Below are 13,994 nucleotides of genomic sequence, written 5' to 3' on the forward strand. Positions count from 1 at the left end.
GATGTGTGGGGATGGAGACAGGGTGGAGTTGTTGACAGGGAGACTGAAGTTCTGGACATCATCGGCGTAGCAGTGAAAGTTAAGACCATGTTTGCGTATGATATTTCCGAGTGGCAGGATGTAAAGGATGGAAAGGAGAGGACCAAGCACCGAACCTTGGGGGACACCTTGTGACAGAGGAGCAACGGAGGAGGTGCAGTTTTTGATGTGTATGAACTGTTGTCTGTTGGTGAGATAGGAACGGAGCCAGGAGAGTGTAGTGCCAGTGATGTTGCAATAGGTTTCCAGTTGGGACAGGAGGATGGAGTAGTTGATGGTGTCAAAGGCTGCAGTGAGGTCGAGCATGATAAGAATGGTGAGGTGGCCAGAGTCAGAGGAGGTCATTGGTGACTTTGAGGAGTTTCAGTGCTGTGTTGTAAGCGGAATCCAGATTGAAATGGTTCAAACTGGTTATTTGAGGAGAGGTGGGTTTGAATTTGAGCAGCGACAACACGTTTCAGGATTTTTGATAGGAAGAGAAGGTTGAATATGGGTCGGATGTTGGACATAGTGTTCGGGTTAAAGGAATACGCCACCGTTTATTGAAAAAGGGTTATTCACCGTCTCCTCTATATTTATATAGGTGGGCAAATGTATTTTTGTATCAGTGCATGCATTGTCTTAGTCCGGCACCGCCGCCGCTAGCTTAGCGTAATGAATGGAATCTATTGTTGCCATAGCTAGCTTCCTCCTAATGAGACCTCTCCAATTCACAAAAATGGATGAAATTGAAATCGGTCAAATGCGTTAGCTTTGTAAGACCATAGAGTATGTGTTATATAAATGCCAGTGGAGCTCCGCCTAGGAAATCATCTAGTCTTAATCTGCATTGCTATTTTTACTCATTGTGAATACGCAGGCCACAAGAAGTAATTAGGTTTTGTTTTTGTTGTTGTTGGATCACTTTTACTCACAACATGCTAAATGGCGAAAATAAGGATTCCATCCATTACGCTAAGCTAAGCTAGCGGTGGCGGTGGCGGACTAAAACAATGCATGCACTGATACAAAAATGCATTTTCCCACCAATATAAATATAGAGGAGACGGTGAATAACCCTTTTTCAACAAACTGTGGCGTATTCCTTTAAGACCAGGTTTCTTGAGGATGGGGGTGACTGATGCAAGCTTGAGTGTTTTGAGGACTGATCCGGAACTGAGAGAGGAATTGATGATTGTAGTGATGGATCATAGACAGGTCTTAATGAAGCTGATGGGATGGGATCAAGGCTGCAGGTGGAGCTGTTCATACCTGTGGTGAAATGTGAAAACTCCACAGGGGACAGCAGAGAGAAATGAGAGAGTGACTGAGAGTGCGGAGGGGGGGAGGCAGGTGTGGTGGTTGAAGGAGCAGGGGAGGTGGTCAAGTTGTTGTAAATGGTGTTGATTTTGGATTGAAAAAATGAGAGAAAAGAGTTGCATTTATCCACTGTGAAGGTTGTAGAAATGTCGTCGGGGGTTTAGAAGTTTGTTTATTGTAGAGAAGAGAGTCTTAGGCAGTGTTTAGGGCGTTTTTGTATTGGTGAAGGTAGTCTGTGTATGTGTGGAGGTGAACTGTTAAACCGGTGTTATTGTAGAGTCTTTCCAGCTGACGTTTGCATGACTTCATTTGGTGAAGTTCAGGAGTGTACCAGGGGGCTGAGTGTGTGAAGGAGACAGTTTTAGTAATGATGGGAGCCAGCAGGGCAAGACAGGTGGACAGAGTGTTGTTGTAGTAGTCCACAAGGTGGGTTGGATAATCAGACACTGAGGGGGGGAGGTAGATATTGAATTGGAGAGAGAAGCTGAGAGAGCGGATGGATTTATGGATTTGAGGGGGTGTGGTAGATAACAGAAGTGCATGAGGATTGGTACCAGAGAGTTTGAAGGTGAGATGTTCAAAAGTTAGGGTGGCTGGGATGGAGATGGTGGTTATTTCCCATCATTATTAAAACTGTCTCCTTCACACACTCAGCCCCCCGATACACTCTTGACCTTCACCAAAAGAGAATGGAGGCGGCGCACCCTGGTGCAGCGACCCAGAGCTCTCCAAGTACATGCCAATTTTTATTAGTTCAACTCAGGCTAAAAACCTCCCCCTATAAACCAGCGCTGCCAGGTCTGTTTGTTGCAAACACGCAGTCTCTAGTCAACAAAATCAACGAATTAAGACTGAGAAACTCATCGTATGGAATGGACAGCTGCGTGTCACTTCTCACCGAGATGGCTAGATACTACTATTCCAGACACAGCCATATAGCTTGGGAGCCGGACTATGTACCGCTTGGATCGGACTTTTGAATCTGGCAAACGCAGAGGAGGTGGTGTGTGCATTTATGTTTGTAACGGTGTACCTCTGTAGAGACTATTTAAAAAAAAAATCTGCTCCCCGGACTTGGAATTTATAATACTTATTATTTATTTATTTATTTATTATTTATTTCACCTGCCAAGGGAGTCAAGTAACGAAGTACAAATACTTCGTTACCTTACTTAAGTAGAAATTTTGGGTATCTATACTTTACAGGAGTAATTATTTTACAGCATACTTTTTACTTCTACTCCTTACATTTTCACGGAATTATCTGTACTTTCTACTCCTTACATTTTAAAAATAGCCTCGTTACTCATATTTCAGTTCGGCTTGTTTTCATTCCGGCTCGTCATCGTTCAAAAAAACACACACACAAAAAACCCTATCCAAATCGCTCCATCCGGAGAGAGTGAATGTGATTGTGGTTGGATGAGAAGTATAAACATAGTCATTCCGACACCCTATTGGTTTGTACGCGATCCATCAAACCTGCACAGACCGGGGGCCTGTTTCACAAAAGCAGAATATATAAATCCAGGATAACTGATAAAGCGAGGCTTGACCTAGTCTAATCTGTGCATCCTGGCTTGGTGCGTTTCACAAAGAAATTGGGGATTTTCTCCATCGGCTGCTTTTTGGAGTGCTCGGCCACTACGAAGCTGGTCAGGACTGAGAGACGGGTCACGAAGCTCCTCAGCAGGGAGTCCTTCATCTGGAGCTCGTCCAAGAGCCAACAGATGTTTTCTTTATCGTCTGAGATCTCTTTATTTGCTTTTCTGAGCAGCTCGCTGTCATCGCAGGTCACAGCAGGCATTGTTGTAGTGGGATGTAGTGGACCCGCTGCGGAGATGATGCTTCAGGTTTCAGACTAGGCTTTGCTTGGTTTCCAGTGGATCCAGCTAGCTATGGTTGTTAGCTTCCAGTGCTAAAAACAGACCGCTGGTAGCCTCCTGCAGCAGTAGCAAGAATAAAATACGACTTTTGGCAGTGATTCAGGCGTCCAATTATAAAAATAGGTGAACCGGATTAAAGGTGGATTTATAACAGACTGGGATAAAAAAAAGTGTGAGAGTTGTAGTGAAATGCAGAAAAGGGCCGCAGGTCGGAGTTGAACCTGCAGCCGCTGCAACAAGGACTGAGCCTTTGTACATGGGGCGCACGCTCAGGTGAGCTGTCCAGGCACCCCACAGTCCAAGAGTTTAAAATACAGGACCAGAGAAGAGCAAGGTGGACAGGGGAAGCATGTGGCAAATCTAGGTCGAAAATGATTGACCTGTGGTCAGATTGGTGAAAAGTCTATCACAGCGTTGGAGGAAGACAGACCTGAGGAAAGAACTAAGTCTATGGTATGGCTTTTAACATGGGTTGGGCCATTAACAGATTGTTGAAGACCAAAGAATAGTAAAAGAAAGTAAATTTATAAAATCATAGGTCATGGCTCCAGTGGGACAGCAAATGTGGATGTTGAAATCTTCGACATTTGTCATATTTTGGACCAATATAAAATAATATGGGAGAATTCAAAGAAATTCACTGATGAGTTCGAAAATGAGCTTAGGGGGTCTGTATACTAGCAAGCAGAAGACTGGCGGAGGTGCTATCTATCACAAACTCTTAGACATTAAAAAGATGAAAAAGGGCCTTAGAGCACTTGAGGGCATTTTTGTGAATTACCCCACCACCTAGTGCATGTCACCTATGTTGATTGAAAGTGAGTAGCCTGAAGGAGTGGCTTCAATGAGAGGGCAGAGGTCATTAGCAGTAAGCAATGACTTAGTGAAAAAGAAGGGGTTGGAGTTGAGTGTATGTAGGCCTAATTATAATAAAATTGTTATAATTTACTGAACGGACAATAACTAAAATGGAAGAAGTCTCTATCTGTCTTTCGATTTCTTCAACAACTGTTCATTCGATCAACTTCAATTACATTTTATTTATAGTATCAAATCATAACAAGAGTTATCTCAATATACTTTACATTTAGAGTAGGTCTAGACCACACTCTATAATTAATAGACACCGCCACTGTAGTGGCGGTGTCTGCCGGTGCCGGTTCGGGGTACGATGAACAGTGGCAATTGTAGTAACAATAAAGATAATGGAACTATGACTAGAAATAGTAGTTGTAGTAGTTCATGGCGTAGCAGGGCATAGCAGGACGTAGCAGGATATTGCAGGGCACTGCAGGGTTCACACTTGGCAGTGTTATTGCTGAGGACCCAAGAAAGTGCAATGTCAAGAGTGAGCTCTTGAGATCTACGGGACATATCTATTAGTAGTGTGTTACGTACACACTGTGTAGTGTATTGACATGAATGGACATGAAATCTATTGCTTAAAGGGATATTTCACCGTTGGAAAGACGAATATATCTTTAAATTAGGTCAGTTATGTTAGACATGTGAAAACATTTTAGAAATTGGTGCCTTCTAGGCCGAGATAAGCCAGAAAATGTGTTTTTGGCTCATATCTACATATGGCTACATTAGAGGAAGACATAGGCGCCGAGCACCCATGGAAAATACCGAGCACCCACTGAGCACCCACGTGTGCCAGACTGCCAGTAGGCTACGTTCATTTAAAATTAAACATTGCAATTGGTGCTAAGTGGAGCGTCTGTCATAATGTGATTGGTTATGTCGCTGTCAGCCCCCTGCTCCATATCCTATCCACCAATCACAGCGTCTCTTGGATGAAAATGCCTCCATCCCCCACACAGTGCATGCATGTGCGTTAGGTAATCAGAGTGAGAATTAAATTTGTTATTAAAAAAGCAAAACCTAATGATGCAAGTGCATCAACGACATCCACCACCAGTGAAGAGAGTTCTTAATTTCCCACGAAGCTGATCGCGGTTGATACCCCAGAATCGGTTACTGCGCGCTAGATACAGCGCACGGTCGTGGTGCTTGTTAGGTCAGCGGTAGTTGGTGGTCTAGTTACCCCAGAATAGGTTACTCTGCGCTGGATACAGAGCACCGCGAACTGCCGGTCGTGGTGCTCCATTAGGTCAGCGGTAGTTGGTGGTCAGTTAAACTTCTCATCTCCAATCCTATCTGTATTTGTGAGAAGTGGCCAGAGATGCTCACAAGTCTCTGAGCTAGAGTCCAAGTCAAGTCTCAAGTCTTTGAGCTAGAGTCCAAGTCAAGTCTCAAGTCTCTTGTGGTTATAATAAGTGTTGCATCACGTACAGCGACCCATCCAGGCTGCTTAGAACACTGCATAGCTATATATAAGGAATTCAAAGCATGTAATATCTTATGACTCCTTTATCTATTAGCATACAGTATCAGCTTTGATTTTGGTATATAATCAGTGTAAACAGACTATTGCAACATGACAAAAACACCAAGAATGCTTTACTTTTAAGTTAATATCTGTATTTTGCCTTGTAGCTTGAACATACAGTACAGTACAGACCAAAAATTGGAAATTCTGTGATTCGAGGAATTATAATGAAAGGCCTTGGCTCCTATACCTTTTAAACTACTGTAAGTCAACACATCCCAGACTCTCAAACCAGTGTAACGTTATAACTAAATGAAACTCTAACGTTATATGATCAACAATAATCCTGTAACCTGTTTGCAGACAACGTTAATAATTAACGTGATGGCAGCCAGATTAACGTTAAATGATTAACGTAACGTTAATCCACCACCACAAGTTTGGCAATTAAACAAACGCTCATTTATATTTGATAAAGAAGACAGTCGGAGTTAACCTCCCGTAACGTTAGGTCGTAGCTAAAGCAAGAAGCAAGCTAACGGTAGATGGTCAATGCTGAGCTAAACATGTTTACTCACCTATCAGGGTGCGTTTTCAGATGCCTGATAAAATTAGATGTGGTTGAGCCAGAATCTTTTATCGTGATACCGCATATTTGGCATTGAGCGCTTCTTTTGTTTGGGCTTTCTTGTTTGAGGTTTTTGAACCCAAAGCTTACGATGAATGGCACAACCGCGGCCGGTGCATTTGACATGTTTGTTTGTTGTCCTCTCATGTGTGGCCGCGCTCTCGCAGCCAGCAATACGTAGTAGGCTGTGTGTTGTAGGCAGGTTATAGGTAACGGAGGGAGGGGTATAGCGAGCTGATTAGACGTTTCCTAAAATAAACATTGTTCATGAGTCCCGCAGCTCAAGTCCGAGTCAAGTCTCAAATCTTTTGAGGACAAGTCTCAAGTCGAGTCTGAAGTCACTGTGTGTGCGACTTAAGTTGCACTCGAGTCCGAGTCTCAAACTCGAGTCCCCATCTCTGGAAGTGGCGCTGTCCTGAGTTGAAACTTTACGGCTTTATTATCGAGTTAATAGTGTGTTTCCTAAAGTTCTGAAATGCAAACATTTTTTGACTCCTTTTTTTTTTTAAAGGGCATGTGCACGTGAGCACCCACGGAGGAAAACATAAATCGGTACCTATGGAGGAAGACATTGTGCTTCTATATTTACCTGACAGAGAACATTGCAGAATTAGAATGTAATCACAAAATCTCGTAATTAAAATGTGGAGTAATCAGACATTAGCGTCATGGACTCATGGCAGTGCGCTACCCACCCTGCCCGTTATGAGAGCTAAACAGCACATATCTGCGTTCATCAACAACCGGACTGTGTGTGTGTGTGTGTGTGTGTGTGTGTGTGCGCACAGAGAGAGCGAGAGAGAGAGAGAGAGAGAGAGAGAGAGAGAGAGAAAAGTTGTCTCTTGTCGGATGTTAACAAATTTAACATTTCAGCAGAGGTGTTCATTTCCATACGGGTTTAGTGGCTTGACGGTTAACGGTGAAGTAGGGGATTTGATTTGCGGGGGGTATTTTGGCGACTTAATTAACCCGACCCAGGGTGAGTCTGATGAAATCTGATGTAGGCTATCTGATAATACAATAGCAGGAAAAGAGTCGCTGATGTGCAGGTTACCTTCCCCCCCAAACACGGACACACATACAGATACGTCTCGCTTTATAAGATAGATAGCCTGCTTTTAAGTGACATCACCCTCTGTCTGCACTTGTTGTAGCTGGTTGTGCTTTGCATGTGTGGGATTCTGAAACGTCCTTAAAGGTACAATATGTAACTTTTCTGCATTAAAAACACCAAAAATCACTATACTTATGTTATATATATTTTTTAGTTGTGTACTTACATTATCCCAGATGTTTCTACCAACTTTCAAACCCAGAGAAATTTGTAATTTAATTCGAAGACACGGGACGTTTTGTTTTTGTCGCCCGTCAATGGCGTTACATGTATATCCTTTGACTCCTCTAGTTACTCTAACTTCCGCCAAACGCAAAGGTGAACACCGGAAGTCCGCCAATGAAACCAAAGAATAAGACAGCGAAGAAGAAGAAGAAGTTGAAGTTAACAGAGCAGCTAGCGTCACTGAACTTGACCGAGACTATTATAAACTATAAATTGTAGTATTTGTGTGTATAGCTACCTCAGTCGTTATGGACCATGATTATGCATTGTCTGCACGTTCTGCTGCTGGAGCTAGAGCTACGAAGCGCAAACGTACAGGTGAAAAAAACGATCCAAGAAAGTTTTGGGACGCGAAAAGAAGCAAGACGAGGATAAACATTGGAGTGGCATTTCCAAGATGGAGAGAGCTTCGTGACAAGCTAGGACTACAGAGAGATGCCGATCTCGCATGCATTCTAATAGACAGGTAAGCACATATTCAGCTAATAGCAGGGCAGTAGTACTCGAGTCCGGTCTTGTATTTGGACTTGTATTTGGACTTGTCTCGGTCTCGGCCGCTGGTCTTGGCAAATATGGTTTTTGGTCTTGACCGAGTCCAGGTGTCTTCATTTAGTTTATAATAATATTAGAGAGAAAGTGAAAAACAGTTTGGACGGGATGTTCGGCTTTTCACAAGTTTAGACAGCCAGCTAACGCTATGCTAACGTTAGCGCAACGTAAGTTGTCAACATAAGACCTGTGGCGTTAGTACTCCTTTTGTACCATAATTTTATTGAATGAAATATTAAGCTTCGCTCCTACGAGATGGGTGGGTTTTTGTTATGTTACACACAAAGCTAACTGGCTATAGTTAGCCTGTGCGTATGCTAGCAGACGTTAGCTAAAGTTTCGGCAAGCTAACCACGACAGTCAACCTCTGCTGCTAAAAGCAGTCAATAATAAAATATTTACTGTAGTTTTCAGGGAAGGCGTAAAACAACCATAGGAGTACACTCTGTAAAACTGGTCACTTGTTTTCTACACTATAACTGGAGTGAAGATATATTATATTGCCATTTAGTTGCTCAAATGCTCAGTATAGTAAGTTTATAGTATGTTTACATCACACGATAGGTTTAACGTTACATATTTTCGGTTTTACCTGAAACTGTGCCTATCTACACTGTAGTTAGTTATAATATACTGTATATAAATACAAGTAACCGATAGCAAATCTTCGTATTGAACAGACAAAGCTAACGGTGTGGGTTTATTGAAATATTCAGCTCATGTTTGCTGCTTGTTTTTCTAGGCATGTTATGTACTGGTGTAAGTTACTAACTTTGTTAGTTACTTTGTTATTAACTTCATATAATTCTAGATATCTGTGTTATGGGTTGGTGGTAAATTACATTTCCATATGTTTCCTTATTGAACAGTTATCAAAGAGGAGGACCATCAACATCAACTTCAAGCAAGAGACATGGAATGCCAATTCAAACCCTCTCGACCATAGCACCATCCAGTCAGTCCTCATCAGATAGGTAAGGAATACAGAAGTTTTAGAAAAGTACTTCTCCAACTTGCTAAGTATGATAAGTACACCAGACTAATAGATGGCATTTGTTTTACAGAGAACACTGCTTTCTTGAGCCTGGTATTGAAGACCTTTCCATGGCAGACACAGAACAACAGACGCTAGATGAAAGGTGATTTATAAGTAATACACTGTTATTTGTTTCACTTACAATCATTTATCATTTCTATGTAAACCAGAGATGCACAAATGACAGAAATGGCCGGTGTGGCGCAGACTTGGTTCACAACCCCCCCCCCCCCCCCGTTTTAAAACTTTGTTTTAATTATTTTTTTTCTTTTAGTTTTTCTAAGATGAGTGTTCATGATGAGTCCACCTTTAGCCTGACTGAAGACGCTAATGATCTTCAAAACACAGTGTAAGTGTTATTCTAATCCATAGTTTTATACTTTCTCTGTGCTTTGATGTACAGTACATGACAACTCACAAGATCTGAAACTGAACCCACCTAATGAACACCCCCTTTGTATAATTTGCTGTGTAATCCATTGAGTTATTCTGTATTGGTCTTTCTGAATTTTTTCTTTTATTTTCAGTCAAACATACATTTTTTGTGTGCAGAATCCTTACATCATGATGTAGTTTCTTTGGTAATTTATCTTGCTTTTATATTTTAATTACTTTAAAAGTACAATGTTCCTTATTTGCCTTTCGATTTTGCTTTTCAATGTTCCTGTCTTGCACTTTTCAAATTTGTCATTACAATTCTTGTTTTGAAGATAATTTTTGTGCCTGACTTTTACAGCAGATGGAAGAATGGACAGTCCAGGACTCTGTGCCCAGTACTGCACGTACACCACCATGGAGAATGATACTAAGGAAATCATATCTGTTGTGACTATTGACAAAAGGCAGACCCAGCGAAACTCTGTCGTCATGGAAAGAGAGGCTTTCGTAAGCACCATGGACAAGCTTCTGACAGAAGTAAAGCTCACAGAAATATGTACGGATGCTCACACTCTGATTGCTTCTCTTATGAGTAAGTTGGTATTATTTACAGTGATAATGTAAAATCCTTTTTATGTTTAGTAGATGTGTATGATTTGTCTGTTGCATATATTAGCTTCTAAATGAATGATTTATTTTTGTTTACAAGATCCTAGATCTGGCAGATACAAGGACTCTGGAGTACTTCACTCATGGGATATGTGGCATGGAGCAAAGAATCTTGCCAAGAAGATCACTGCAGTGGGTTTTCCTATTTGTTAAATGTCAGTTCTATGGACATGTAAACATATTCTATATTCTATCATAATCTAAATAAATGTTTTTTTTGTGTACTTAGGCAGTCCTGCTGCAGTGGACAAAAGACATTGTTAACCACTTCTGGTACTGTTGTAAGACAGCAGAGACGGAAGTGCAATTCCGGGTAAGTAATGCATCTCAATTTGTTTATCTTGTAAGTGACTACATAAATGAAGTTTACATTTAGTTTGATATTGTTAACTGTCTTAGGGAAGCCAAGAGAAAAGAACTTTATACTGAAGAAGGCTCAAGACTCATAATTCAATGCACTTTGCACACACATGGGCAGTGTGGCAAAAAATGTAATTTGTAATGCATATACTCCTGTATACTATACAATGGACTCAGAAGTCCATATTCAATAATTTTTGACACACTGTCTCTCTTAGATCACAGCACACACCCATATCAACACCTAAACTATCCATCCATCTTTTGTTGTGCCACTGTCTGATCTAATCACAACCTATTTATTTTAGAAACTGTGGAGCAGTGTGCTTCACCATGTTACGAATGAGCACAAATGGTACCTTGGCCATTGCTTGCATGATCGCCTGCCAGAAAATCAAGAGAAGGAATGGCTGGAGAGTGGGTCACAGGCTCACAAGGCACTAGAAACTATTGTGCTCAACAAGAGATGGCTGAAAGACGTGCACCGATATCTGCCTTTCAGGTAACTTCAGCAACCACCTAAAATACTTTTTTCAAATTGAAGTTAACATGTCAGATTTCCATAAAGCCAAGCAATGGGAATAGTTAAACATTTTGGTCTAACTATGACCTGTGTATGTGAACACTGAAAACAGTTTTTGTAAAGTTACATAATTGTGATGTAATCTGTTAGACAAACATATTCAAACATTATTCAACACAGTAAATTATCTTCAGAATACATAATCGCCACTGTCTGTAGTATAATTATAGAGAATTTTTTTCCACATAGATCAATCTGTCAGCTGGAGTCCTTTCACAACCACATCCTGATGTATGCAAGCAAGCGTTTCAGTTTCTCGCCGTCCGTGTATGAGGCAAGGACTCTCCTGGCAGCCCTGGACTACAACCACCATAAAAACCGACCACCACTGTCTAACAAAGAGGGCCAAATGATGTAAGACTAACAAGAATTTCTCTTGGCACACTCTTCAGAAAAGCATACAGGCCTACAGATAATCATTTATGTATATCATTTTTCACTTTTTAAGAAATTCATTTTAGACTAACAGGTTATATTTTTTCCACAATGTTATATTTTTTTTTATTAGTGTATTCAACCAAAATACAACTTTGGATTTTAAATAAATGTTTTTCTTTTTAAAGCTTTCGTCGACAATACCAAAAGAAATCCGGGAGATGGACTGTCTACTCCCTGAAAGTTGTGAAGGACTACAGCTACATCCCTGATCTGCAGGCAGCCATTTTGAGGAAAAGACTGCATTCTGAGAGGGGGTTGCCAAGGCGCAGGATTCTACGTCCCGATGACCCTAGGACACTCGGCCTCCTTCCAAATGTTCCACCTCCGTCCATAGACACCATTATTGAGTCCCATGTCAGCAGAGGCCTAGGTATGAATACCTGGAAGTTTCAATTGTGAATACATTTTCAGCAAACAAATGTCATCAGACTGTAAAAGAAGAAATTTGGTAGGCTAATGTTCGGTTTGATTGACGTGTGTTATGGCCCTGGTCTATATTTTTCTGAGATGGCAAATTATACTGTTATTCCTGTATATTTAAATGCAATGTATTTTCTTCCCTCGTCAACTGAGCAAGCTGGACTTGATTTTTTGTTAGGACACTTATGCACCAAACTATGCAATTTTTCAATGCATTACAAGTGTAAATAAATAGGATTCAATTTGAATGTTCAACTCCAAAACTGTTTTTATTCTTAATTCAGAAATAAATTATGTGGAAAAAAAAGATTTCTTATGTCTGTGGCTCTTGCTGTTACTAATATGCAGTATATTATTAAGAAGGCAGTAAGGAACAACATCACTTGATTTAACTTAATAACTACTATGATAACTACATATACTTTATAACTATTACGATAACTTTATTCTATTAAATAAAACATCAAAGACAAACAACAACAGCAGTGAGGTGGCTTTAGCAACCACAGTAGTTACAACACCGCTTCAATGAAACCAGTGTACCTGCCAATTGGGTCTGGGTATTCTGGACACACAACAGCTGGGGATGACAACACGGTTTCCCACCCCAAGGGCACCATACCGCCACAAGACAAAGTTTCTGTAAGCGGCATAGCGGTATTCCCGGTTGTCATCCCCAGGCAGCTGTGTATCATGGAGAGCATATATGTCATTTCTTAGCTGCCGTGCTAAGCGCAGTACATGCTCATCTAATATATACAAAGACATGTGGGGCAATCTGCTGATGCAGTTGGCCTCCATCATGCCACAACATTTATTTTCAATGTCCGTTCCCATTTCCCTGCATCTTGAGCAACTGCACCAATTAGGCACACCTTGCAATGGCGCTTCTGCTCCCTGTGTAGCTGGTTGGAGCACATTGAAGATGAGACCAGGCTCTCTGTCCATAACTGTGATTAATAGTCTACGTGCATCATCTGCATCCATGTTCCCTATCTGCTCCTGAAAATCACAAATTTAAGAAATTTTAAAGCGTAACCCTGATTCTGAAAGGATTTCTTCCTGTTAGCATCATACTACAAATTATCCAAATGTTTCTGTCTTTGAATATTTTTTTTTCTCTCCCTCAATTTCTGTCTTTTTGTTTTTATAAAGGAAGTTTAATTTGATCCTGACACTGGCAGCATTTCCTAAGATACCTGTGTCTGAGACCTCCTTTCCTCCTGCAGCCTCTCCACCCTCACTCTGTCCTCTTCAGAAATTCCAAGTGCTGTTCTTGTCCCTCTTCCTCTAGCTGCCTGTCTAACCCTTGTTGCACTGCTGGCTCCTGCAGTTCTGCCCGCTCTTGTCATCCCTCTCCTTCCACCTGCTGTCCTTCCTCTTGCTGCATCATTCACTCCAGCAGCTCCACTCACTCCTGCTTCACTGCTGTCTTCGACCACTCCACTTGCTTCTGCTACACTGCTCGTTGCTGCTGTTCTGCCTACTCTTGCCATTCCCCTTGCTCTACCCAGTGATCTTCCTCTTCCACTCACTCCAGCTGCTCTGCTTGCCCTTCCTGTCCTTCTTCCTCTTGCAGTAACTCTTTCAAGTGTGGAGTCCTGCTCTGCATGCCCGGGACTCCAGTTCTCATCACTAACTGCTAATGACTCATCCGTTGAGGAGCCATCCGTCTCTTCCTACAACATATTTACATTTCAACAGAAACACAAAAATCTTGAGATACAGAGAGGACATGATCAGCTGACCACAGATAGGTGGCTATATTACAATAGGTATCTTTTGCTTGTTACTAAATAATGCATAAATCATTTTTTAAAACATTTTGTTCAATTCAAGGGTCCAAGTTTTGTGGCGAGTCCTGTGTGCATCTGATGTGACCATATGGTTTATTGCAATGATTTTGTGCTTATGCTTTTACAGTTGTTTATTTTAAAAACATGTCTATGGCAATGACTTCAAGAGCACAATACAATGAGGTCAACTAAATGCACCAGCTGTAATTTAGTTCAAACTTAGCGTAGTTCTTAGCAAG

General features: G+C 41.3%; 1 protein-coding gene across 2 annotated transcripts; it reads left to right on the top strand.

Moving 5' to 3' along the window:
- Nucleotides 1–7,962: 7,962 nt before the first annotated feature.
- LOC114549554 (uncharacterized) lies at nt 7,963–12,196 on the top strand. 2 transcript variants are annotated; one of them, XM_028569906.1, is made up of 10 exons: nt 7,963–7,992; nt 8,945–9,049; nt 9,140–9,214; nt 9,386–9,460; nt 9,848–10,081; nt 10,199–10,290; nt 10,388–10,471; nt 10,827–11,020; nt 11,291–11,455; nt 11,665–12,196. In XM_028569906.1, the coding sequence occupies exons 4-10, from the start codon at nt 9,442–9,444 to the stop codon at nt 11,936–11,938; spliced, it is 1,062 nt and encodes a 353-aa protein (XP_028425707.1). In that variant the 5' UTR covers nt 7,963–7,992; nt 8,945–9,049; nt 9,140–9,214; nt 9,386–9,441; the 3' UTR covers nt 11,939–12,196. The 2 variants fall into 2 exon arrangements, with proteins under 2 accessions (XP_028425707.1, XP_028425708.1); XM_028569907.1 differs by lacking the exon at nt 9,386–9,460.
- The last annotated feature ends 1,798 nt before the right edge of the window (nt 12,197–13,994 follow it).

Source organism: Perca flavescens, chromosome 22 (assembly GCF_004354835.1).
Source record: "Perca flavescens isolate YP-PL-M2 chromosome 22, PFLA_1.0, whole genome shotgun sequence".
In the NCBI taxonomy this organism is placed as follows: Eukaryota; Metazoa; Chordata; class Actinopteri; order Perciformes; family Percidae; genus Perca; species Perca flavescens.

What these genes read in the sequence shown, in the direction of transcription:
- LOC114549554 (XM_028569906.1), top strand. An exon ending in TCTGATTGCTTCTCTTATGA is followed by an intron (nt 10,082 to 10,198) that starts GTAAGTTGGTAT and finishes TTTGTTTACAAG; the next exon opens with ATCCTAGATCTGGCAGATAC. An exon ending in AACAAAGAGGGCCAAATGAT is followed by an intron (nt 11,456 to 11,664) that starts GTAAGACTAACA and finishes TTCTTTTTAAAG; the next exon opens with CTTTCGTCGACAATACCAAA.